The sequence below is a fragment of the Nuphar pumila genome, chromosome 7 (assembly GCF_984573655.1).
Source record: "Nuphar pumila chromosome 7, dmNupPumi1.hap1.1, whole genome shotgun sequence".
In the NCBI taxonomy this organism is placed as follows: Eukaryota; Viridiplantae; Streptophyta; class Magnoliopsida; order Nymphaeales; family Nymphaeaceae; genus Nuphar; species Nuphar pumila.
In genome coordinates, this window is record NC_143255.1 from 1,337,807 (window position 1) to 1,365,110 (window position 27,304).

Consider the following 27,304-nt stretch of genomic DNA (forward strand, 5'->3'; position numbering starts at 1 on the left):
TGATGGCATCGCCTTCGAACCCAGATCTAATCAGACCCACCATAAGAGAAATCATACCTGAATCCTATAAGAACTATATGAACCAGACCTGGCTACTTGCCATTCATTTTCATAAAAAGGAAAAAGTAAACCGTTTGAACTCGACAAAGGTTACTGTTCCAATTCCACTTGTGACCTAAGCAAAAGGATACTAATAAATGTAGGTCCTTGTCCGACAGTTTTCAGAAAAATAAAGGCTCATATTTGCAATTTTAGAAATGTGAGGGCCATATTTAAAATTAAGTAAAAAAGGGTGCCCGAAATGGGAAATTACTTTGTGCCCACAAATTCAACGCGCTTTTAATAGGCCCTTCTTTTGGGCCGAGTTTGGTAGTTGTCAAACTCATATGTGGGACCAGCAAGCATCAAACTCCTATATTATAATGCAATACTTTGTCAAAATATTGACTGTGTGTGTGAGAGAGAGGACTTTGGGAAGAAGGGAAGATACGACTTTCGGGAGTTTCTTTTTTATATTTTATTTCGTTGTTGGAAACATAAGAGACGGTAATAACGCCGTTAGACTGAGGGATTCAGCGGTTAAGATTTTTAAAAAACAGGAAAAGAAGGGGCTTTCTTTATGCATGTTTTTGCTATCTTCCTTACCTCTTATCCCTCTGCTTTTCTCCCTTTACTGACATCTTTAATTTGTTGAATCAATTAGTTTTAGATGATGGGTGAGGCCGTTAAGATCATCTTTCTTATACTTGCATTGATTAATCTTTCCAAGGCCCAAGATCCTTACTACCGCTGCCCCGGCTCTGCATCCTACGCTTCTAACAGCACCTTCTGGAAGAACCTGAACCAACTCTTTGCCTCTCTGGCTGCTGACTCTTTCGTCAACAATGGTTTTGCCAACACCACTGAAGGCCAGGGCTCGGATAAAGTCTACGGGCTCGCCATCTGTAAAGGAGACGTCTTGCTCGACGATTGCCGGAACTGCATTAAGGTTGCTAACGATCAGATCATCCAAGCCTGCCCCAACAAAAGATCAGCAGTTATTTGGTATGTTCAGTGCATTGTACGCTACTCTGATGTAAATTTCTTTGGAGTTGTGGACACTGAAAACATAATGGCGCTGGTGAGCTCTGAGACGATCGCTAGTCCAGGGCGATATCATCAGTTGGTGATCTCACTGTTAGAAAATCTTACTGCATTAGTTACATCGAATGGGTCTGGTCTCATGTATGCTGTGGATAGCACTCCATATACGGAAAGCGTCACAATTTATTGCCTGGTGATGTGCACCAGAGACTTGTCTTTAAGGGCCTGCAATTCATGTTTAAACAATTCCATCTCCTCTCTCTCAAAATGTTGCCATGATAGACTGGGTGCTCGAATTCTGACCGGCAGCTGTGTCATACGGCATGAGACATACCCTCTAGGTCAGGCGGTGCCATCACCTCCACCGCCAGCAACACCGTCACCAGCAGCAAGTCCGCCACCACCATCAACAACGGTTCCTTCGTCAACTGGAGGAGGTATGGATTAGTCTTCTGACACCAATGGCGATTCTCCACTTTATTTTACAACATTCAAGTCCTATTTCTTGCATAGAGAAGTAAAATATGGTATCATGTCCTGTTATTTGCCTTGTGTATTTAGACCATTGTTAAAATCAGGAACAAGGGAGAGTATGAGGGAAGAAGAAGGAAAGTTTAACGTGGTTAGGCCATTGCGGCCTCCACGGTAGAAACCCACAACTCTCACTATGAACCAGAGAATGATAGGTGGAGGCTGGGAACACAGCCTGTATTTATAGCCCATGATAAGATAGGCCATACAAAATAAGCAATTACAATACCTTCATTAGCCGAGAATTGTTTCCTTCATTAGTGTGGTGACTTGCCTGAGATAGGTGATACTTTCTTTATCCTCCTGGATGGAGGATAAGGCTGAAAGGAACAATCCGTAGGAAATGATTACCTTGCCGAGGTCAGTGAGGGTTATCCAACACTCCCCCTCAAGTTGGAGAGAAGATAGAGGACCGAACCCAACTTGGTTGACTTAGCACAACATAGAGTCGAGCTTTGGTAACAATCTTTGTAAAGATATCCGCAAAAGTTGATCTGAGCTTTTAGTGAATGGTGTATATCTCCTTAGCCTGGACTTTCTCTCTAATATAGTGAAAGTCTATTTCTATGTGCTTGGTCCTTTTAAGAAAAACTTAATTGGCCACTATTTTTATGGTTGTCTGATTGTCACAATGCATTGTCATTGACATGCTGACCTCAAATCTCATCTCTTTAAGTAGAGATTTTGTTCATGAGTTCGCAGGTGGTGGTGGCTATTACACAATATTTTGCTTCAGCCTTAGAGTGAGAAATGACACTTTGTTTCTTGCTTTTCCAAAAAATTAGATTTCCCCCCATCAATATATAGTACTCATTGGTAGATTTTTTGTTTTTGTGACTTCCTACCCAATTTGCATCTAAGTATCCCTCAACTTCATGCATTATTGGTTCATATAGATTTCTTCCTTGAGGCTGCCTTGTAAGAAGGCATTTTTTACATCTAGTTGGTACAAGTCCTAGTTGTATTTCATGCGACATATCTAAGGACAATTCTCATACTAATGAAAAAATACATATAGGAATGCATATGCAATGTTCTTGCTAAAGAGAAAATGTATATTAAAATGCATATGTAATGCACTAAGCTAATGAGAAAATGTATATTTGAATGCATATGTAATGCACTAAGCTAATGAGAAGATGTGGCATCACAGCAGTTCATTGAATTAGAACTGTTGTGGGAAGTATGAAGCCATAGGAAGCTACAACAGCCTTAGGGCTGTTATGCTATGAAAACACAGAAAGCTACAACATCCCACAGGGCTGCTGTACTATGAAGGTACAAGAAGGCACAACAGTCATTGGGCTATTGTGCTATGTAAACACAGGAAGCTACAGCAGCCATAGGGTTGCTGTGCTATGAAAACACAAGAAGCTACAACAACCCACAAGGTTGCTATGCTATGAAAGTACAGGAAGCCACAACAGCCATTGGGCTGCTGTGCTATGCAAACAACAGCCCAATGGCAATGGTGAGCGATGAGGTTGATGCTCACATTGAATCAACACATGAATGCTAAGAAACATGGATGCAAATGCACAATCATTGACGTCAGATTACAGAGATACATCGAATCAGATGGAATTCTTGTGAAGAAGTGAAGTATGGTGTGAAGATCCAGCAACTCAGGAGTTGTTGTGCGGCCACAACAGCTCGTGAGCTACTGTATATGCAGCAACAACATCAAAGATGAGGAAGGGAGGGGATCGTGCCAACTAATCAAACAAGTGATTATACAGGCTTGACGTTCTTTGGGAGTTCCTATGTTGTATCAACTAATACATCTGCCACCAACGTGTTAAAAGAATATGCAGATCCCCCAATTCTCACCAATTGAATGTGTAACAAAATATTATCAGCACAATAGGATCATTCATCAATTGATATCAAAACCTGGATAATTAGCAAATAACAAGAACGTTTTCCATTTTCCGTACCTCCTCCTTTTGTGACCCTCTTAAAGCAGAGCTCTGAGAAGCTACCACTGACCAATGTCCTCAAGAAGGGGATCTCTGAGATTTAGGCCTGAGTAATGCAACTGTTCAACATTTTGATTTTAAACATCTTAGTTTCTTACAACACACAATTTGGATAGGTTAGTCAATACCATATCAAGATCTGATTCTGGAACATTATAATGTGTCTTTCAAGGGATATACACTGTAGACATGAATGCTTCACATACCACGTTTGTTGGAAACAACAGAACAAGGCCCAACACTTATTAGACCTCTTCTCATCATATCAGGTTGAAATTCTAAGACATCATCAAGTTGTCCTGGTTCTTGGTTATCAAACAGTCATAAATAGACGCATCTGGTTGTATACCCTTCTCAATTATCTCTGCAAAAAGATCCATTGCCTGCAGCATGAGGCATTTGGAACAAAAGCCCCAAATTAATGACCGTGTATGCATGAAGGTCAAGATCAAGACCATTTTTATCATCTTATCCCCAAGAATGAAGGCTTCTTGAAGATTTCCGTGCTTCATGTTACCATCAACAAGAGATGTATAAGTGACTTTATCGGGAGCCAAGCCCCTTGCTAGCATTTCATCAAGCAACCTTGTTGCCTCTTCTAAGCAACCATTTTTACATAGACCATCAATACGAGTGGTGTATGTCGTGACTGAATGTATATGAAAAATTGTATGTAGTGTAATACATGAGATGAGGTAATAGAGCACAAGAAACACAGGTAAGTAACATGTCTAAGTGAACTGTGATATGATGAATATAATTCATTTTGCAGAAAATACGACCTGATGAAAAACCTATGATATGAATAGTGAAATCAAAATTGTAGAGCATACGAATTCTTATTCAAGTCCAGAACAAACATTCTAAGCAAATCACAGAAAAATCCATGCTATTGCTGTGATAAAGCAGGAGATTGACCCTGGACTGCTAATGTCCCTGCAACTTACTTTATTAATGCAATTTCCATTATATACAAAATGAAAGACAATGGTCAATGTGGCTTATCAGACAATGCAATAGATGCAATGTGTACAAATGAGATCATTCAGAACGCTGAACTTGATTGTACCCTGTTGAGGTTCACATTAATCCCCACTTATTCTATGAATGTGATTGAAAATTGATAGAAACCTCTCTTGATGCATATCCTAAAGCAAAATGATCCCCACTTGTTCTATTGCTCAACACACCAAACCTCTGCCCAATGCATAGCAGATTGGGTCCACTGGACCATGAACTCAGAGGGAGATTTCAAATTAGCACAAAGAAAGACATGATACCGTGTGCCATGATATTGATGGGATGAAATGAAGTGAAGGTGAAACAGATGCCAATTGCAAAATGTAGATAATAAAACAACAATCCTGAATGAAATGCAGCGACATCACGATTTCAAAAATTAAATCCAACGAAATGCAGTGATCCAGCTACAACTAACATATAATGAAAACACATAGTGAAGATGTAGAAATTCAAAATGCATAAACCAACAACGAAAGAGATGTAACCCATAGGCAGATCAATATTGCATATGTTGCTTCAACAAAAAAGATATAGAAAAACCAAAAGGAAATTCCAAGAGAAAGAAGAGGGGAGAGGCAGATTTACAAAAGAGCAAATGGGGGAAGGTGATTCTTACTGTGGATCGACAGAGGCTGAGAGGAGGGAAGTGCTTCTTCTGAATGCTACTGCTGCAGTGGTTGGGCTTCTTCACCAGGTAAGAGAAGAGAATAAGGAAAGGAGGAAGGAAAAGGGGAAAGAGGAAGAAGGAGAAGAGGAAAAAGTATGCGAGAGGTAGAGGGCTCGATGGAATGGATGATCGAGAGAGGAAAATGGATGATGGGGCTTCGTGGATAAAAAAAATCGATCGACCCTTGCGCTTGTTATATAGAAGAGAGCCATTCGGAAAATTTCAAAATGGGTCCTTCATTTTTTTAAAATTTTTCAAAAAGATGGTTGTGACAAGAATTTTTTCAAAAGGAGGGTTATAGTAAGAATTTTTTCAAAAAGAGGACTGAACCACTTTCTGAAAATTTTTCTTTTTAAGTTTTTGAAGGAAAAATCTTAAAAATTCGAAAGAGAGGATCCAGATGAGGCTTTTAAGAAAATTTATAAAATATTTTTGCTTTAAAATTTAACAATTTTTTTGAAAAAGAGTTTTCTGAAATAACAAAATTAATTTTAGAAATTGAGTTTCAAAAATGGATTTGGATCCAAGATTATGAATAGATATTTTAGTTTTGTATCTCGAATTGAGGAAAAGAGATGAGTGGATCCAAATGGATATCGGATCTAGATGAAATGTCTGAGATATTCAGAAAATTGATTTTGTATTTTTAAATTTTGAAAATAGGGGATTCTAGCTCAGAATTGGATTTAGATATTCGATCTGGATCTGTGGTTGAATCAACCACAAAAGATAAAATTGGATTTCGAATCTCCAAATGAATCTGAGAAATGATTAGAAGTTGACCCAATTATTCAGAAGATGGGGGCCAAGGGCAAAATGGTATTTTTTGAAATTATGAAAAATTTGGGGTGTTCACACTATCACATACTCGTCTGTATTTTTTAATATACAATATACATTTGAACCATCAACATAGTTACATAACATACTCATATGCATTTTTTAATATATAAAATGCTTTTAAACCATCAACTTAGTTACATAACATACTCATATGCATTTTTTAATATATAAAATGTTTTTAAACCATCAACTTAGTTACATAACATACTCATATATATTTTTTAACATACTACATGCATTTGTATTATCAACATAGTTACTCATATACATTTTTTTAAGCATACTACATGCATTTCAACTATCTCATAGTTACATAATATACTCATGCATTTTTTAACATATTAAATGCATCTGAACCATCAACATAGTTATATAGCATACTTATGTGCATTTTTTGAAACATACTATATGCATTTGAACCATCAATATAGTTACATAATATACTCATATATATTTTTTTAACATACTACATGCATTTAAATCATCATCATAGTTACATAACATACTCATATGCATTTTTTAATATACTACATGCATTTGTACTATCATCATAATTACATAACAAACTCGTATGCATTTTTTAATGTACTATATGCATTTGAACCATCAACATACTTACATAGTATACTCATATACATTTTTAAAAATACTACATGCATTTAAACCATCAACATAGTTATATAGTATACTCATATGCATTTTTTAACATACTACTTGCATTTGTACTCTCAACATAGCTACTCATATGCATTTTTCAAACATACTACATGCATTTGAACCATCAATATAACTAGATAACATACTTACATGCATTTTTTTGACATACTACATGTATTTGAACCATCAACATAGTTATACAACATCCTCATATGCATTTTTTCAAATATACTACATGCATTTGAACTATCACATAATCATATAGCATACTCATATGCATTTTTGAACATATTATATAAATTTAAACCATCTACATAGTTAAATAATATATTCATATCATTTTTTAACATATTACATGCATTTAATCTATCAACATAGTTACATAATATACTCATATGTATTTTTTAACATACTATATGCTTTTAAATCATCAACATAGTTATATCACATACTCATATGCATTTTTTAACATATTACATGCATTTGTACTATCAACATAGTTACTCATATGAATTTTTTTAAGCATACTACATGTATTTCAACTATCACGTAGTTACATATCATACTTATTTGTATTTTTGAACATGTTACATGCATTTGAACTATCAACATAGTTATATAACATACTTATGCCTTTTTTGAAACATATTACATGCATTTGAGCCATCAATATATTTACATAATATACTTATATGTATTTTTAACATACTACGTGCATTTAAACTATCATAGTTACATAACATACTCATATATATTTTTAACATACTACATGCATTTGTGCTATCAATAGTTATATAACATACTCGTATGTATTTTCTAATATACTACATGCATTTGAAGCATCAACATACTCATATATATATATATATATATATATATATATATATATATTTTAAAACACTACATGCATTTAAACTATCAACATAGTTACATAGCATACTCATATGCATTTTTTAACATACTACATCCATTTGTACTCTCAACATAGTTACTCATATGTATTTTTCAAACATACTACATGAATTTGAACCATCAATATAATTATATTGCATACTCATATGCATTTTTTATCATACTACATGTATTTGAACCATCAACATAGTTACACAATATAGTCGTATGCAATTTTTCAAATATACAAATACATTTGAACTATTACATAGTCACATAACATACTTATATGCATTTTTTAACATGTTATATAAATTTGAGCCATCAACATAGTTATATAACATACTTATATTATTTTTTAACATACTACATGCATTTAAACTATCAACATAATTATATAACATACTACATGAATTTGTACTATCAACATAGTTACTCATATACATTTGTTGAAACATACTACATGCATTTGATTTATCATATTATTACATAACATACTTATGTGCATTTTTTAACATACTAACTGTATTTGAGCCATCAATATTATTACATAACATACTCATATGTATTTTTTGAAATATACTATATACATTTGGACCATCAACATAGTTACATAGCATGCTCATCTAAGTCACAGGGATTTGGCAAACTAGTTGTTGCACTCGCGTCGACGCGACGCGGGTGCGCGTGCGGCACCTGATGCGGTCAACCCGAACTTGAGTACGGTCAACGCACCTAGGATCATTTTGGTCCAATTTTCAAACTTAAAAAAAAAATCGCCAGATCAAAAGGGCTGTGAAGAGAGGATTAGGGCAAATTTTTTTTGCCCTAATCCTTCCTCTCCTCTCGACTTCGCAGCCGAACCCCGACATCGATCCACCTCTTTGCCGGACTCTGCCTCCGCCGACCTTTCCTCAGGTACGCTCTCTCACTCACTTAAGTCTCTCTTCTCTCTGTCTCTCACTCTTAGTCTCACTTCTCTCGGTCTCTCTCTCTCCGTCTCTCTCTCGGTCTCACTTCTCTCCGTCTCTCTCTCTCTCACACTCGTTGTTTCTGACTCTGACTCTCTCTTCTCTCAATCAACCGTCGTACTTATTTTTGCTATTCACCAAAATTGACTCACCTAAATCTCGCATACAAGTTGCTGATTTACTTGGCTAGATATGAATCTTGGATTTTGGATGTATATTAGATCCACATCTAATTACAAATTACATTTTTAACATTCTCTTTATAATTTCTAAAATGGATCTAAACCTATTAAACTTCTTAGCGGGCAATGGCTTTGTGAACATGTTTGCAACTTGCTTATTGCTTGGAATGAATTCTCGCAATATTTCTTCTTTTCAACCGACTCTGATATATATATATATATATATATATATATATATATATATATATATATATATATATATATATATATATAATTTTTTACATTTTTGCCCTGCCGCACCCCCGCACTCAAGGTTTTTTAAAGTGCCGCATCCTCGCACCCGCACCCATGTGACATAGATGCTCATATGTATTTTTTAACATACTATATGCATTTAAATCATAAACATAGTTACATAACATACTCATATATATATATATATATATATATTTATACTACATGCATTTGTACTATCAACATAGTTACATAACATACTCATGTATATTTTTTAATATAGTACATGCATTTGAACAATCAACATAGTTACCTAACATACTCATATATATATTTTTTACATACTATATTCATTTAAACCATCAACATACGTACATAACATACTCATATATATTTTTTTGGTATACTACATTCATTTATACTAACAACATGTTACTCATATGCATTTTTTCAAATATACTATATGCATTTCAACCATCAACATAATTACATAACATACTCATGTGCATTTTTTAACATACTACATGCATTTGAAACATCAACATAATTATATAGCATCTCATATGCATTTTTTAAAGCATAATACATGCATTTTAGCATGCTCATATGCATTTTTGAACATAACATATTCATGTATTTTTTAACATACTATATGCATTTAAACTATCAACATAGTTATATAATATACTCATGTATTTCTAATGTATTAGATGCATTTAAACTTATATGCATTTTTGTATATACTACATGTATTTGTATTATCAACATAATTATTTATTTGCATTTTTTCAAACATACTACATGCATTCGAACTATCACATAGTTACATTACATACTCATGTATTTTTTAACATACTATATGCATTTGAACTATAAACATAGTTACATAACATACTCATATACATTTTTTAAAATATACTATATGCATTTGAACCATCAACATTGTTACATTACGTATGTATTTTTTAACATATTGCATGCATTTAAACCATCAACATAGTTATATATCATAATCATATGCATTTTTTAACATACCATATGCATTTGTACTATGACCATAGTTACATAACATACTCATATATATATTTTTAATATATTATATGCATTTGAACAATTAACATAGTTACATAACATACTTATTTGCATTTTTAAACATAATACATGTATTTAAACCATTAAGATATCTACATAATGTACATATATGCATCTTAAACATCATTCATGTATTTTGAATCATTAACATAAATACATAATGTATATATATGCATTTTAAACATCATTCATGCATTTTGATAATTAACATAGGTACAAATAATACATATATGCATTGTTGAAGATCATACTTGCATTTCAACTATTAACATAAGTACAAATTATACATATATGCATTATAAAAAATTATACATGGATGCACATTTGGAAACTCCATTCTTATATATAAAATAAACATTATATTTTATAAAATCCATATGAGAAGTGTTTAGACCCTACCTTGAAGACGAACACAAGCACAACGCTAAGATATGAGAAATCTATTTTTAGTCCGTGTAGAGTGGAGTTCCAATGGCACCCAACCCTACACTTTAGGAGAAAGGGGTGTCATTGCCTTTACACATGCCAAGCTTTAATGGCTATCAAAGAAAAACAATATGGACAGGGAGGGAGAGAATAGGAGAACGAGAGAGAGCCAAATATTAAAATGGGGAGGGGGATGCTTGACCCCCTCCTCCAAAATCGAGTTTTCATAGAGCGAGATTAGGGTTGGACAAAGATGGAGGGTGGAGAGTGGTTGTAGGGAGATGGAGAGTGGAGATGGTTCAAACCTATGTCACAGGGACTCTCCAACTAGGTGCCACACCCGCACCCGATGCGGTCAACCTGACCCTGGGTGCAGTCAACGTACCCAGGGTCATTTATGTCCAACTTTTGGACTTTATATATATATAATTTTTTATATTTGTGCCGCACCCCCGCACCCAAGTTTTTTTAAAGTGCTGCACCCCCGCACCCGCACCCATGTGACACAAGTTCAAACCCACTTACTTTTTCAAGTCCCAAAGAGAGACTTTTCTTCTTTCAACAAGATGGAAAAACAACTTTTTGAAAGTCGGCTTTGTGTGATCCATTTATGGACAAATCTTGAGAAGAAGGCTCCTTGGGATTTAAAAAATTAACTCTATTTTTCCAAATTCTTTTGTTTTTATTATTTATTATAATTTTTTTTACTTAGTCCACTACACAAAAGTCGACTTCCATGTGGGCCCCACATTTGGATCCAAATCCGGTTGGGTAAAATCCATCCCAACTTGGATCCAACTCCAAAAAGGAAAAAAGCATATTTTTTTATTTTTAAATACTTGTAAAAATTATACATTACATTAAATTCCAAATTTAATTTATAAATCATATATAATAATCCACTTAATGCTAATTAAGCATAGTTTCATCTAAATGCTAGTTAATTAGGAATTAAACTCTAATTTAATTCTAATTAGTAAATGAATGCGTAATATTGACCAATTAAATGCTAATTAATTATAGTTAGCCAAGCAATTACTATGTGTAAACACCCCAAATTTTCCTCATCTATTCTTAAAAATCCCTCCTCGTGTAGTGCCAACCCTGTAGGTCAGTGTAGGAGTCAAACCCTGAGTCAGTTTCAAAAAATCAACATTTTACCCATTTTCATTAGGAAAATTACCATTTTACCCCTAGGTCATCCCGGACCCCAGTCAGTCGGAGTCAACCAAGCTCATTGGTCAGTTCAAGACAGTTAGAATATCAGTCATCTCAAGCTCATCTGAGCTCACAATGAACAGACCATTTTCATTTCTGACCATTCCTGCCAAAATGGGATCATTTCTTCAAAAATGAGCTCATTTCTCACTCGAATTTATGCCAATCGCCTCCGAGTCAGTCATTCCCAGTTAGTCATGTTCCTCAGAGTCTAACTTGAGCTCACCAGGAGTTCAAGCGCTCCAGTTTCAGTTCAAAACCATTTCCAAGTGTCTAGGAGCCCATTTTAGTCCATTTTAGCTCTTTCAGCTGAAATTGAGTTGAGTTCAGTCAATTGAGCTAGTGTTCGAGCTTCGATTTTAGTTCACGTCAGTATTATTGACCTTTTTCTTAGCTCAAAGTCAGTTCAAGTTCGTAATTCACTTCACTCTAGTGATCATTCCGTACCATTTCTCTAAAAATGGCAGCTTTTCTTGAAAATTCAATCGGAAAGGTCAGTTGAGTCAGTGCCTGGTCTGTTCATTTGAGTTCTGAAACTCTAAAACCCAGCTCAATCCAGCTCACTTCAGTTCAATCCAGCTCGAACCCCAATTTTCAGTGTCACTCTGACCCAGTAGAGTCCCGAAAACCATTTCTTGAGCTATTTTGCAAATTTTATCAATTTTAATGCTTTTTAAACTGGTACAAGTGTCAATCGGGGTCTGACATCCAAAATTCTTTATTCAAGGTTAGCATTTCGCATAACATTTCATGTCATTTCTCATCATTTCATATCATTTCATCACATTTCATTTCATTTTCGAAGTCCAGAACTCCAGTTTTACAAATTTCAATCCAGATTGAGTTTTAAAAGCTTTTAGAAATCAATTTGAAACCCTGGGTTTCCAAAATTGACATTTTCACCCCGGGAGTCTAAATTTGGAAATATTTTCTCAAGAAAAATAATCTGGATTTCTTTCAAAATCAAAATTTCAAGTTTTACACTGGATTTGCTTTGCAATGAGCTATTGAACTTCAAAATCTGAGCTCGTTTCAAAAACTGCCAAAAATAGCTCATTTCGTTTGGAAATATTTTCTCGAGAAAAACAATCTGGATTTCTTTCAAAATTACATTTTTAAATTCTACATTGGATTTGCTTTGCAATGGGGTATTGAACTTCAAAATCCGAGCTCGTTTCAAAAACTGCCAAAAATAGCTCGTTTTGTCTGAAAATAGATTTGGAAGCATTTTCTCAACAAAAACAATTTGGATTTCTTCCAAAATTAAATTTTTAAATTCTACATTGGATTTGCTACGCAACGAGGTATTGAACTTCAAAATCCGAGCTCGTTTCAAAAACTGCCAAAAATAACTCGTTTCATCTGGAAAGTTTCTGAAAAGACTATTTTACCCCTTTAATCGTCAAAATGAATTTCAAAAGTGGAAATTGGACCCACTCTGAGATGGCCCATCCATTTGCATTTTCTGTTTTAATTTATAAAAAAAGAAAAAAAATTTACCTTTTTCTTTATTTTTTTTGTTTGTTTTATTTTTTTTTATTATTTTATTTTCCTAAGGTGGGACTCACAAGGGGGTCGACCACCCTAGCCCATTTCCTTTCTTTCTTCCTCCATTTTCTTTTTTATTTTTATTTTTATTTTTTTTTACTTTCCTTTTTTCTTTCTTTTCTTTCTTTTCTTTCTTTCTTCTTTCTTTTTCTTTCTTTCCTCCTTTCTTTCCTCTCCCAGCCACTCACGTATACCCTATCCAGCCCCTTCTCTTCCTCTTTCCCTCTCCTTTTCCTCCCTTTCTTTCCTTTTCTTTCTCCCCTCTTCTTTCCTTTTCCTTTTCCTTTTCCTTCTTCCCTTCCTTACTCCTTTCTTCCTCCAAAGCCATACGGCTGTAGCCTTGGGCATTACACAGCCTTCTTCATTAATCAATGGTAACTTAGGAAAAGATATCATCTTTCCTAAGTTACCAATCAAAAACAAAAGGAAAAAAAGAACGGCTGGCCTCCCAAGCTGAATTCACGTCTCTCTCTTTCTCTTTCTCTTTCTCTTTCTCTCTCTCTCTCCCTTGAGCTCTCTCCTTCTCTCTTGGCTGTTGCAGCCACAACAGCCATCCTCCTTGTAGCAGCTCCTCACCATTGCTGCAACATCCACAGCAGCTTCTCCACCTCTCCTTCCTTGACAGCACCACCTACACTTGATGCAGCCCATCTTTCACCACAGCACAGCAGCTTCATCTTCAAGTTCCAGCAAGCTCCTCCCTAATCAAGGCAGCAACAACATACTATCATCATTAGCTCCAACTTCCATCGTTGAAGCACCTTCAAACTTCAAGCTCTCCACAGCAGCAGCCTTCTCCAGCCACCTGTGTCAACCACACTTTGACAGCAACACAACCACCTTCACCAGCCGGACCTCCTTCCTCTAGCCATTCCTCCCAGCCGGTTCAGCCACCTTAAAGCCCAGCTCCCCCTTTGCTTCAGCCACATCAAGAGGCTCCTTGATCACCCTTTGCTACCATCCTCTCCTCCATAGCAGCATCAACTACTCTAGCCGGCAGCCACCAAGTGGCAGCTCCACCTCCTTTGCAGCAAGGCGCCACCACCAGCCGGACCTCCATCCAGCTACAATCCTCATTCACCACAGCCCAGCAACAGCCCCTGGGCGATCAGAATCTTCTCCCACTCCAGGTCTCCATTGCTCCAGCTTGCTACCTTCAGCCCCTCGTTTCAAGCCCCAACGCTCTTCCAAACTCCCACGCAGCCTCTTCAAGTCCAACTACCAATCAAAGTGAGCGCAAGGTAAGGCTATGTTCCCCATTTGTGTTGAACGATCTCCTCTAAAATATTTACCCCTTTAAGATGTTGAATCCCATATGAAAACACAGATTTTAGGACAGGTTTTGCGTGGTTGAAAGTTCTTATTTTCTATGATAAGGCTACATAGGTGAGATGATCCATCCCTTTGATGGACTGGATCTCTCACTAATAGCCAATATCAAGTCAACTTCGTACATCCTCGGTTTTTTTTTTTTTTCTTCATTTTAAACATTATATTTATGTTAAATATGCATTTTAGGCATCTCATTAATTTAGTTTTAGTATTTTATTAGTAGTTTATTTAATGTCCTTAAGATTCGTATTAAAACTTGTAGATGTTAATTTCAGCATAAGTTGCAGTCATTATTTTACATAGATTTTCATTTCAATAAATCCAAAAAAAAAATATTTGTAGTTAGGTTTATTTGTCCAAGATCTCATGTTAGAAATTTAGATCCGTTTGAGTTTTGGAACCTTATCAAAAAAATCAAATCCCAAGCTGGGATTTTGGACTTCTCTGAATTTTCAATTTCTGCTTTAGCAGACAAAAACCTCCGGCACCACCCTTGTGGAAGATTCAGATTGTCCTTCAAAAATCACAGTGTATTCATAATCGAATCTACTGATGATCTGGAAATTTTGAAGTTTTTACAGTTAGTTTTGTCCTCTTTCAAAAATCAGATTTCCCAGCCGCCTGGGAAAATCTTGATTTTCCTTTGTCAGGGTATAGACAGACCCTAATGCACCGACTCCTCCAAATCTGTAGTCCGTCTGCAAAAACTTTCAACATGAAAGTTGTTCCTAACATGATTTCCTGTCATTTCTCAAAATTTGGGAATTTTTGGATCTGTTTCATTATTTTCCCGGATTTTCTCTTTCTGTCTAACAGATTCCAATGTCCAGAAATTCCAGAGATTTAGGTCTCTGATAACAGTGTGGTCTTTTCCAAACCGTAACCCGAATCCCAATAGTGTCAAAAGATAAAATCTTACTATGTTTGTTAGGGGCATTTTACCATAATTTCAGCCATTTTACCATCTGTCTGCCATTTTTACCACATTTTCTACCGAAACCTGTCTGTTTCCTTCATTTACTAGAGTCGCCGGATTCCGATCCGATTTGCCGGAGTGGTACAGCTCCGACCATAGGTCAAAAACAGAAGGTGTAAAAGGCAAAAATCCTTGCCTTACTGTCCTATGTCATCCCATAAAATTTGGGAAATTTTTATGGAAGTTTGATATCCTAAATCCCCTTTAGAATCAATATTTTAGGCAAAAATCATAAAATTTAGGGTTTTTATTTGAATTTCCATATTTAAAAATACAAAAAAAATATATTTTAGAGATCCATTATGTTTATAGGGTTATTTTAGTTGTCCATGCCAAATTTGGTTTAATTCCAAGTTCATTTGCTCCATGTGTTAGTTTATCTTTAAATTCAGAAGCGAAAATCAGGCGAAAATCAGGTTAAATTTGATATTTTATGATATTTTCGTCATTTTAGGGTTTTTATCATGTACATAAGCATGTAGAATCATATTAGGGTGAATTTAAATCTCCTTTGTAATTCATATTTTTCAATTTTGCAAAATTTATTTCAGAAAACCCTGGTTTCAAGGCCATAGTCTTGTTATCGGGGGTATTTTGGTCATTTTGACCTAAATTTCGAAATTTCAATTACTAATTCTCCAAAATTTCATGCATATCATCATATTTTATCATATTATGTTTGATTTATTTCATTTTATTTTCAAAATTCCAAAATTTACAAAAATTTTTTCATAAAACCCTGATTTTAAGGTCATCAGGGGTATTTTGGTCATTTTGAACCCCAATTTCGAATTTTCAAGTTTATTTTCCAAATTTATTCATTATTTATTATGTTTATATCAAAGGGGGGTATGAATTTGGGTTTATATCTGAATACTATCCGATAATTTCTCATATTTTCGGATAAATTCAGAATAACCTACATTTTTGTGCTAACCTTGTTTTCTAGTTTTGCAGGAACATTCAAGAAGAAGACTTAGATTTTATTTTTTTTTTATTTCAATTCAATGTAACCTCAAATGTAATAATTTGGAATAAGAGTTACTTTTCTGCTTAGAATAGGGCTGCATTGCATATAGTTTAATTTATGTAAATTTTGATATTTGATGTATGATTCATGTGCATTTATTTCAAATCCACTATGGTTTACACGAATGGCACGTGCACAAGCTTTTATGGAGTTTATAAACTCGGTGGGATTCGTATTTATGGCCATAGTCAGAATACGAAGAAAATCAAGATTTATGATCTTCGTATTAGCCACATTCAGCCTACACACTTAGGCTAACTTCAAAATGCACTACATTTTTCAAAGTTTTAAAAGGATTTTCCAATTCCTCAATTGAAATTCTCTTTTAAACTCATATTCATTCATTCATATCATTCAAATTGCATTATTTTCAAATTCATTTTCCAATTTCAATTTTAGATAAATCAGTTTTCCCAAAAATTTCCAAGTTTCTCAGGATTGGATTTTCTCAGAATTCCAAATTTTCAAATGAGATTTCAAGGCATTTCCCAAGTTCAAATCAAGATTTTCCTATGTTTTCAAATTCTCAAATTTCAAAATCCCAAGTTTTCAGAAATCGATTTTCTCATATTTTTCAGTTTTCCTGAGAATTCATTTTCCATTTCAAAAGTCATTTTCCAATGAATTTCTTAGATTTTCTCAGAATTCTCAAATCCATTTTCTCAGAAAAGCAATTCCAAATTTCAAAATCGATTTTCCAAAGTTCAAGTTTTCCTGAGAAATCACTTTCCAATGCAAATTTCTGATTTTCAATGAACTTCAATGATTTTCCCAGGAATCCCAATTTCAAGTACTTTTCCAATCATTTTTCCAGCATATTTCAATTTTCCAAAGCAAACATCATGTTTCTCAAACTTGCATTATTTTCAAAATTTCATAGCACAAGCCTGATTCTTTATGCATTCTAGGAAAAATAAAGCATAATTTAGATATTTGAGTCGAGTTAAAGCACATAATTGGTCCTTGGTTTAATTACCCCTGGTAAAGGCGCCAGGAACGGTTGAACCTCGTACCGACAGGCGGATCCCATTCCACGGAATTTTCCCGCAAATTTTCAAAACGGAGGCGAGTAATTTTCAAAACCATTTTCAAAACTTTGGTCAAGTTTGACTCGCGAAATTCGTTTCTCTCTCGCAAGGGAGGGGAAAAATTTTGCGATGATAACACTATGCCACTATAATTGACTAAAATTCTCAATTAATACAGATTGAAATTGCTATATAATTATTTTATATTGATTAAAAATTCATAAAATTTATGGATCTTACAAATAGGCTACTCCTTCAAGATCAAACACGAGGTTTTGATCGACTGCACGATAAACCTCAAATGAGTCCTTGGCAGCACTTATAACAAGATTTTCTTGTTTGCTAGCTCACGATTTGCAAGGAAAAAGTTCCAATATGATAGTAGGTACTTCCTCTATTAAGTGGCACACTTAATGCCGATTTTCTCCTAGATCAAATATACATGGACTCTGAATTCTGCACAAACTTTCAAGGTGGGAACCTGATATGGATCTGGCATAAGTCTCGTTCTTTAGGGCTTTATGACCACATATGATCTAATTCAAGGTGCTCTTTGTAATGACCCCAGTAACATTTTTCTGAACAAAACCTTTTTTGCTCCCCTAGAAACAAGTGTATCCACCCTGTGACTTTGCACCTTATGATGGATCTACATAGAATTTGGTGTTATGCTCATGAGAGTATCATAGGAGAGGGTGTGAGGTGATTCCATCTTTGTGCCCTCAATAGTAGCCAATTCTTCGTTCGACAATGTCAACTCACTAACTGATTTCTGAACAAGTTTATTGGTGGGCGGGTTTACTGCTGCTCATTAGGGTGTTCTTAGCAGGCTGGGGTGTCTGGTTTGATTGGATATTCTCTTGATCCATCACTACAAGAAAAATGTTAATTAGCGACAGAAATTTGCGACGAATTTTTTCCGTCGCAAATTTGCGATAGATTAGCTAGAGAAAACTTTCTTCATGCATCCGTCTCTAATTAGCAACGGATTAGTGATGATAGTTGTTCCGTCTCTAATCTGTCGCTACTTAACAACAACAATTTTTCCGTCGCTAATTCTCCATACAAGAAAAACATTTTAGCGAGGGAAAAATTCCCTCATTAATTCCCTCGCTAATTTTCGATTTAAACCGAGCGCAAAATTTTCCCTCTCTCCCTGTTCGAAATTTAAATCGATCGCGCTCGATTTAAACCGACTTCTTCGGAGGACGGCGACGTCGGGCGACGACGAGGCAATTTCACGGAGGACGGCGATGCCGGAGGACGGCGATGCCGGAGGACCTCCGTTTCACGGAGGACGGCGATGAGGCAGACAGTTCGCTGAAGGACGGCGTCGCCGGTTCACGGAGGACGATGACACCGGTTCACGAAAGACGACGATGCAGCATGTCGGCGATGAGGCAGTTTCACAGAGGACGACGACGCCGTTTCACGGAGGACGGAGATGAGGCAGACGGTTCGCTGGAGGACGACGTCGCCGGTTCACAGAGGACGACGACGCCGATTCACAAAAGACGGCGACAAGGCAGTTTCATGGAGGACAGCGACGTCGGAGGACGCTGTTTCACGAAGGACGGCGACGAGGCAGACAGTTCACTGGAGGACGGCGACGCTGGTTCACGGAGGATGACGACGCCGGTTCACGGAGGATGACAACGCCGGTTCACGGAGGATGGTTCACGGAGGACGATGACGTCGGTTCACGGAGGACGGCGACGCCAGAGAGCACCGCTTCTATGCAATGCCTGTCGGGTACGGTATAAGTCCGGCTTATTGCTGCCGGAATACCGCCCGACAAGGATCAATTTTTTTTATTTTTTATTTTTAAATTTAGCGACAGATTAGCGACGGATAATGTCTGTCGCTACGCTGTCGCAAATTAGCGACGGAATTAACGGCAGATAAATTTTTTCGCTAATTAGCGAGCAAAAATTCGCGATGGCCTCTATCCATCGCTAATCCGTCGCTAAATTGTTTAGCGACGGATTAGCGATGGATATAGTCCATCGCTAATCCATGATTTTCTTGTAGTGCATGGTGCATTGTTGTGACATCGCTGATGGCCTTCCTGAGAAAGGAATCACCATCGGTGGCAAGTTTGTCACCAAAGTATTCAATTGTGTAGAACTGTCACGAAGGGATTGGAGCCTCCAATAACAACTATCGTAGATATCGAATCTCCCTATGATTTGGTCATCAAAATCATCTCATATGAGCTTCCCATGTATGAGATCAACTGACTTATACCATCGAAGGTTGCCACCTTCACGGTGGGCTACTTCTTCGACAACACGTGCCTTCAGGAGTATGTTATGGCAGATAAAGAAGCGCTTGAGTTTAAAAATCTGCTATAACACATTTTCACCCTTAAAGGTATAGACTTCAAGGTGAGGTTTCTTACCCATTCTTCAAGCGAACTAAAGTGGCTCCTAGGAATGAGTTCGATCAGGTGTCCCTTTTGATTACCATTGAAGTCAACACCCTGATCAGTGCCATGCTTTCACTTGTGGAGAGAGTCCAACCGATCTCCTTGGGCTTCTACGACCCTCTCAATGTGCTCCAAGAAGTTATTTTTTTGGCACTCTCTTGCCTTCATCAACACATCTCGAATTGGGTTCGCTCGACAATCCCTGGGCATTTTTGGCATGTCAGTGAATCTCTTCAAGTTTATCATCACAGAGGGATTGAGATCGCTCTTTGGTATGTTCTTCGCTTTGATACCACTTTATTAGGTGCTTCTCAAGGACCATTTTGATCGGTATGGAGTTTGGACCAAAAGTTTGTCCTGGGCTAGCAAGAGATAGGTACTCTAGTTTGAGCCCAACACAAGTGAGAGATCAAACTTGAAGTTCTTGGCCCTCTGAGGCTGGGATGAATATGTTTGAGGTGCACTTTCTATTGGACATAATGGAGCAGTGGTCTAAGGGCAATCATAGTGAAGGTTTTGGGTGATTTTGGGAAAAGGCCTATAGAAATGAGAAAATTGGGTAAAAAATGGCCCTAGAGGACAATCAGAAGAGAGTGATAGCGTTAGGATAGACTAGATCAAGGGTTTGTTGGTCACCTAGGGATGCGTTAGGGTTATAATAGACTGCTATAGGTTAAGAAATTATAAAATAGGTCATTAGAAGGCTGAAAAGATCGAACAATAAAATCAGGGCCTTTCAGGTTAATCAGGTAGATGCAGTTTTGGTTCTAAGGCTATAAGAAGCAAACTAATGCAATCTAGGGTCTAGTTATATGTCTAAAAATCTAATATCAGAAGGTTAAGGGAATAAATGCTTGAGTTAGGCTTCGAAGACGTCGGTATAGCAGAACCATAGCTGTTGAGGCTTGAAATAGCTTTTTCGGATAATATAGCCTTCTTAGAATTTCTAAAAGAAACTAGTGAAGGGCTTGAGCCTTTTGTATAGGCTGAATCCACCACCACACATGTGGTGCCAAATGAGATCAGAGGGAGAGATAAGAAGAAGACGTTAGAGAAGTAGGGATATCTAAGAGGGAGGAGAGAGAAAACAAGGCGTCTAAGGATTGAGATGCCAAAGAGACAGAAGGAAAAAGAGAGGAGGACAACAAGGCTTTATGAGAAAACTCAATGCATTAATCAATTATTCATATGATTTTACGAAACCTCCTTATATAGATGGAGCTTGGGTTGAGTCCTATTTACATAAAAAAACCAACTAGATTAGTACTCCTTACCAAATGACTACTCAAAAGAACCCAACAACTAAAAGACTATCTTATAATTAAGTAACTCTAATTAATTTTCTAGAACTAGGAGATGTCCTCTATGATTCTTTAGCATCACAAGCCCACTAGGTAGACCTAGCTCTTAATTATCATGTCTTGGGGTCTTGACAAGTGTTCGACTTCTGCTTTTTACTGAGACTCTGGATCTTTGACTTGTCAATCATTAGGCAAGCCATGTCAGCTGTCACGTCTTTATCATGGGACACGCTATGTTGGTTGATCCCCATTAACCTTTGAAGGATTGGATTCTAGGCACGAGATCTTCACTATCTTCTAAAATTCGGGCAGTAATCATTTTGTTCCATTGTAATTCCACTCAATAAAAAGAACGGGCCTAAATCACCCGGTTTTATTGTCATAACAAAAAGAAGAAATAAACCACCGGTCTTCAGCTGCAAACTCTTTCAGTGTCCTTAGAGGCATACACTTTTTGGTATACAAGTTGAAAACCTTTAGAGCATTAAGTGCTCCATTTGACTTTTGCGTGGCACCTGTTTAGCACACTTGAAACCGCGCTCTTATAGGGAGAGAGACAAAATCTTAAACTGCCTGATCAAGTGTGATCGAAATGCCCCAAGGGGGGTTGGGATAGTCGAGTGGGGCCTTTGCTGCTAGACGGGCAGTCAAGGTTCAATTTTCATGGGCGTTACCTCTTTGTGCAAGTCAATGCATAGCATAAACCCTGGAGGCAGGGGTCCTAGCCTTGGAGTTTTATGCATCCGGCCCAATGACTGTAGGTATGGCAAGCTAAGACAGCGTGACTAGGTCTTTGTGTCGAGTGCCATTCTTCGGGTTGTAAATTAAAAAAATGTGTGATTGAAACCCAAGTGACGACAATTAGGACCTCAATTGATATATATATATATATAAAATTTCATATTCTTGTTGCATCAATTTTGTGACCTAGTATCTATTATTTTCTAATCTAAAGTTGCGCATTCTGACAATCATAAATACTAGTAGTGCCTTTACCTCTCACTCACAAGAACATCAATAGTTCTCTCTTTTTTAAAAAAGAACTTCATTTGACAATATGCAGGGGCGTAGCTAGGATTCATGCGAGGGGGGGGGGGGGGGGGGGGGCAAACAGGGGTGTAGAAAAAAAAATTGTGTGATAGTTTGGGGTTCGGGGGCAGCACCCCCGAAAACTTTTTTTTTAGATAAAAAAAATGGCTACAATTATTAATAAAAATCTATTTCATTTGGACAAATCAAACTATTTGCTGCAGTCAGGGCTGGGCTAAAAAATGGATAAAAATCTATTTCATATGAAATCAGGGCTGGGCTAGGACTGGGCTTTAAAAAAAAAAAAGTAACTGTTTCGGGAGGCAGGACTGGGCTGTAGCTACGCCTCTGACAATATGATGACGGTTAACTTTCAATGCAGGCCATAAGTTGAGTTCCTTAACAATTGTTATTATCATCACCTCCGCAACGTGTGGACTTCTCTCTATAGCTTGTGCCATATTTGTCTTCCTCAAGCGGCAAAGACATATAGGTATCCAATGTTATTTGTATATTTGTAGCTTACTTTAACTTGTTCTATCTTGCTTCAGTTCTTAATGTCAATTTTATTCTCTTACTAAAAAGTAACTTACTGTGTGTTCCTATCTATAATCTTATTTATATGATAGAGAAGAGAAGATATAACAATGAGATCTCCCTACTTGATATCGGTAGCCCCAGCAAGCAGGAGGAAAGCCAGGAGTTACCACAAATCAGCCTAAGCATCATCCAAGATGCAACAAGCAAATTCAGTGAGGAGAATAAGCTGGGACAAGGTGGATATGGACCTGTTTACAGGGTACATAAACGCATTACCCATGGCTTTTTCATTTTCTTTTTTTCCTTTTTTTTGAGAGAGGCTTTTTCGAATTTAACTCATGGGGCGGTACTTCAATCAGGGAAGGCTTCCTAATGGACAAGAGATTGCAGTGAAAAGGCTTTCACAAAGATCTGGGCAAGGATTAAAAGAGTTTAAGAATGAAGTCAACTTGATTGCAAAGCTTCAACACAAAAACTTAGTCAGACTCTTGGGTTGCTGCATGGATAGGGGAGAGAAGCTGCTCATATATGAATATATGCCAAACAAAAGCCTTAATTTCTTTCTTTATGGTTGTATCTCTTGCTCATACACATGCATTCATGCACACACACACACACACATACACACACAGGTCATTAAACAATTTTATTGAAATGATGTTTAGATCCAAAGAAGCGTACACTGCTGGATTGGGGGAAGCGGTTCAATATCATCATGGGGATTGCCAGGGGCATGCTTTATCTCCATCAAGATTCTCGACTCAACATCATCCATAGGGATCTCAAAGCAGGGAACGTCTTGTTGGATGAGCAGTTGAATCCAAAAATATCTGACTTTGGAATGGCAAGGATTTTTATTGAAAATCAGGGTCAGGCAAATACCAACGTTATTGTGGGAACATAGTGAGTATAAGATTAATTACTTTGTGCAATTTATCTTTTCATTGTTTGAAGTTTTGGATTAAGATGCCATTATCAGGCATGCTAAATGTCAAACAATATATTTATGCCTTTCCACAATTTGCTTTAACCTACAATTATATAACAAATTCTCTAAATCCAATATCATTTATTGCATGGCATAATTACTACGAAAATCAACCAATGGCGTTGCAACTTTTTCTTGTAGTGGATACATGGCACCAGAGTATGCTATGGACGGGCTATTCTCTATAAAATCTGACGTCTATAGCTTTGGTGTTCTACTATTGGAGATTGTTAGTGGCGAATTGAACAGTGGATTTCATCTGTCCCAACTATCTCACAGCCTTGTTGGACATGTAAGTTTACTACTACCAAGGACTCTCTCTCTCTCTCTCTCTCTCTCTGCATGCATGTATATATGTATGTTTGTTTGGGTGATTTTTATACTAAAAGTCAAGTGATGGCTTTTCACACCAAAAAGAGAAGATGAATTATAAAATCAAAAGCCTTGCATAATGTTTTGTACCCTTTTAACATGCTATTGTGTGAAGCAAGCACAGGACTGTGTTATTACGTAGACTGGAGCTTATCACCGAGTCTGGGAACAAAATTCTCTTCGTCAAGGTTGACATGCCTATCTTGAGTCAGCATTTTAGGCAAAAACACCATTCTGCTGACCTAGGGCATGTTTGCAATCCCTTGTGAGTCTTGGATCCTATGATTGTAAATTACAATCATAATACTTTCTCAGGGTTGGTGAAACATGAAAAGGTACAATGATTGTGAGCTGTGATTGTTCTTTCTTTGTTTTGTCTTAATCTTGTGAAAGTTAGCCTTATGACCAACAATCACAACTTACACTTTTTCAAGCTTACTTTCTCACCTGTGACCAAAGCAAGCATGGCCCTAGTCTCTCACCAGCTGTCACATGGGTGTGGGTGCAGGTGCGAGGATGCGACACTTTAAAAAACCTTGGGTGTGGGGTGTGGCAGGGCAAAAATATAAAAAATTATATATATTATATATATATTATATATATATATATATAATTTTGAAGTTTTAACAGTTAACATTGTCATAACATTCATCATGCATGCAATTAATCAAATTAACAATCTACAATTTTATTCTACATCACAAAAACTAACACCGCAATTAAATGAACCTAAATAAAAAAAATTCAGATCATAAGGTGAATGCGCCAAACAGGAAAAATTCAGATCATAAGGGTGAAAGCGACAAACAAAAAAAGTTCAGAATGCATGGATTGAAGTAAAATGTATATATATTTTTCTGCTTAATCCATCATGACGTGATATAGGGTTGGGACAGATCCTGGGACTCACTCAGGAACCCTTTCAACAAATCGGTAGACCAAAATCCAAACCCATTGTACATTTGGGTTCCGGACAAGCCCTTGAGTTTAATCATACCTAGCAAGAACTCAGTCCAAACTGATCCCTAAGTTCAGCAGGTTCTGAACCCTCTAAACCGATTTCAATTCAGTTTAATCCTCAAGAAAATTTTATCATGGATCGAACATGCAGAATAAAAAAAATCAATGCATAAACAATGAAAAGAAAATCTATACATGAAAACCCAAATCGGTATAAGCATAAGAACAACACAAGTTGTATGCTTGATCAATCCATATAAGTACAAGAACAAAGCAAAATAAATCTACACAGACATAGACGAGAGACCGAGCGAGTGAGAGAGAAAGAGTCAGAGAGAAGAGAGGAGGGAGGATTCCTCCTCTTCGGTGGTGTCGGGGTCCGGCGGAGAGGTCGACCTGCGTCGGGGTCCGGCGGAGAGGTCGGGAGGAGAGGAAGGGAGGATTCCTTCTCTTCACAGCTCTTTTCATCGGGCATTTTTTTTTTTTAAAGTCTGAAAATTGAACGAAAATGACCCTAGGTGCGTTGACCGCACCAGGTGCCACACCCGCACCTGCACGTGCACCCACATCGCGTCGACGTGGGTGCGGCACCTGGTTGGCCGAATCCCTGTGACTTAGCTCACCAGGATGGGCTCAAAGTTATGATCATCATAGTGAACTATTGGTTGTACGTTGGTTATAGTCAGGCAACATTGTTCAGGTAAATGCCACAAAGTTTGTCGTAGCACTACATAAGTAGGAGTCCTGCTTCCCAAACCCCGTCAAAGATGGACAAATAGGATCCACCCTGTTGAAAAGCCCCGGGCTAGATTGTGGCCCCTCTTCTCAACCCCGATATATATTCTCTTTACACCATGTTAAGATTTCAATGAACATTGTTAAGCATGAGTCGTAGATATATATTAAGCAGATTTTGGATTAGGATAGACTTCTATCAGCTTCCCCTAAGTATGCTAAGTAGATTTTCTCAAAATATCCATCATGATCAGCGGTGATGATTCATGCAGGAAGAGGCCTTGTTCCTTCAGGCCATGCACACCTCTTAAATGTCCATCATATGATTTTGCAGAATTTTGTCCCCTCGTTTCAAATGCAGGACAAGTCTGGAGTGGGGTCCCTTTGCCCCCACTGGGTCTTGTCCCAAGAATCAAATGCGCTCTCAAGGAAATCATGAAATTAGTACTCAAGATATTTCTCATCACACGGCCATTTCACCTAGAATGTGTTTTTTTGTTGACACAACACGACAGTGAACATGCCATGACATTCAACCTTTGTTGGGTGCCTTCAACATCATGTATCTATCTTTATTCTTGTATCAACATATTCTTCTTTATGTTACAGTTACTTGCATCTTTTATTTAACAAGGTGCCGTTAATTACATGTATTTCAATTTTTAACTTTGATTTTTGTTCAAATTTTGAATGGACATAATTAAACATAACACAAACACACGCACACAACCCTTCAACTTGGATGCTTTATTTTGTCTTGGTTCCAGTTTTCTTTTTAAATCAAGTTACCTCAGCTTGAACTTTCATCTTGGTCAGCGCGTGATGAACTCCATATACTAAACAAGAAGCTCTGTTTCTCTTAAAATGAAATTGACCAACAGGCGTGGAGTTTGTGGTGTCGAGGGGATGGTATGGACTTTATGGATCCAATGCTTGGGGACTCTGCTCTGACAGGTGAAGTGCTAAAATGCATCCACATCGGTTTCCTATGCCTTCAGGATGCTGCTGCACAAAGACCAACGATGTCATCCGTCATTCACATGCTTGGAAGCGAGTCTTTGCCACTCCAAGTACCCACAGAGCCCATATTCTCTACTCGAAGAACTATGACCGAGTCCAACCAACCGTCAACAAGTGGCAGCAATATTTCTGCCAATATGGTTACCAATACTGAAGCTTTTCCAAGGTAAACTGCGCCTTGGGAACAAATATTTCCTACTCAATCAAACATTTTAGGAAA

At 37.0% G+C, this 27,304-nt stretch overlaps 1 protein-coding gene across 1 annotated transcript; it reads left to right on the top strand.

Moving 5' to 3' along the window:
* Positions 1-631: 631 nt before the first annotated feature.
* LOC149830792 (cysteine-rich receptor-like protein kinase 6) lies at positions 632-27,304 on the top strand. Its single transcript, XM_090011878.1, has 7 exons — positions 632-1,520; positions 22,852-22,962; positions 23,099-23,268; positions 23,369-23,579; positions 23,675-23,912; positions 24,139-24,289; positions 26,946-27,304. The coding sequence occupies exons 1-7, from the start codon at positions 710-712 to the stop codon at positions 27,252-27,254; spliced, it is 2,001 nt and encodes a 666-aa protein (XP_089868004.1). The 5' UTR covers positions 632-709; the 3' UTR covers positions 27,255-27,304.

Bases quoted from the DNA above. Each gene is read 5' to 3' on its own strand.
- LOC149830792 (XM_090011878.1), top strand. From the start codon at position 710: ATGATGGGTGAGGCCGTTAAGATCATCTTTCTTATACTTGCATTGATT. The intron at 1,521-22,851 runs GTATGGATTAGT...CTTTCAATGCAG, and splicing joins TCCTTCGTCAACTGGAGGAG to GCCATAAGTTGAGTTCCTTA. The intron at 24,290-26,945 runs GTAAGTTTACTA...ATTGACCAACAG, and splicing joins CTCACAGCCTTGTTGGACAT to GCGTGGAGTTTGTGGTGTCG.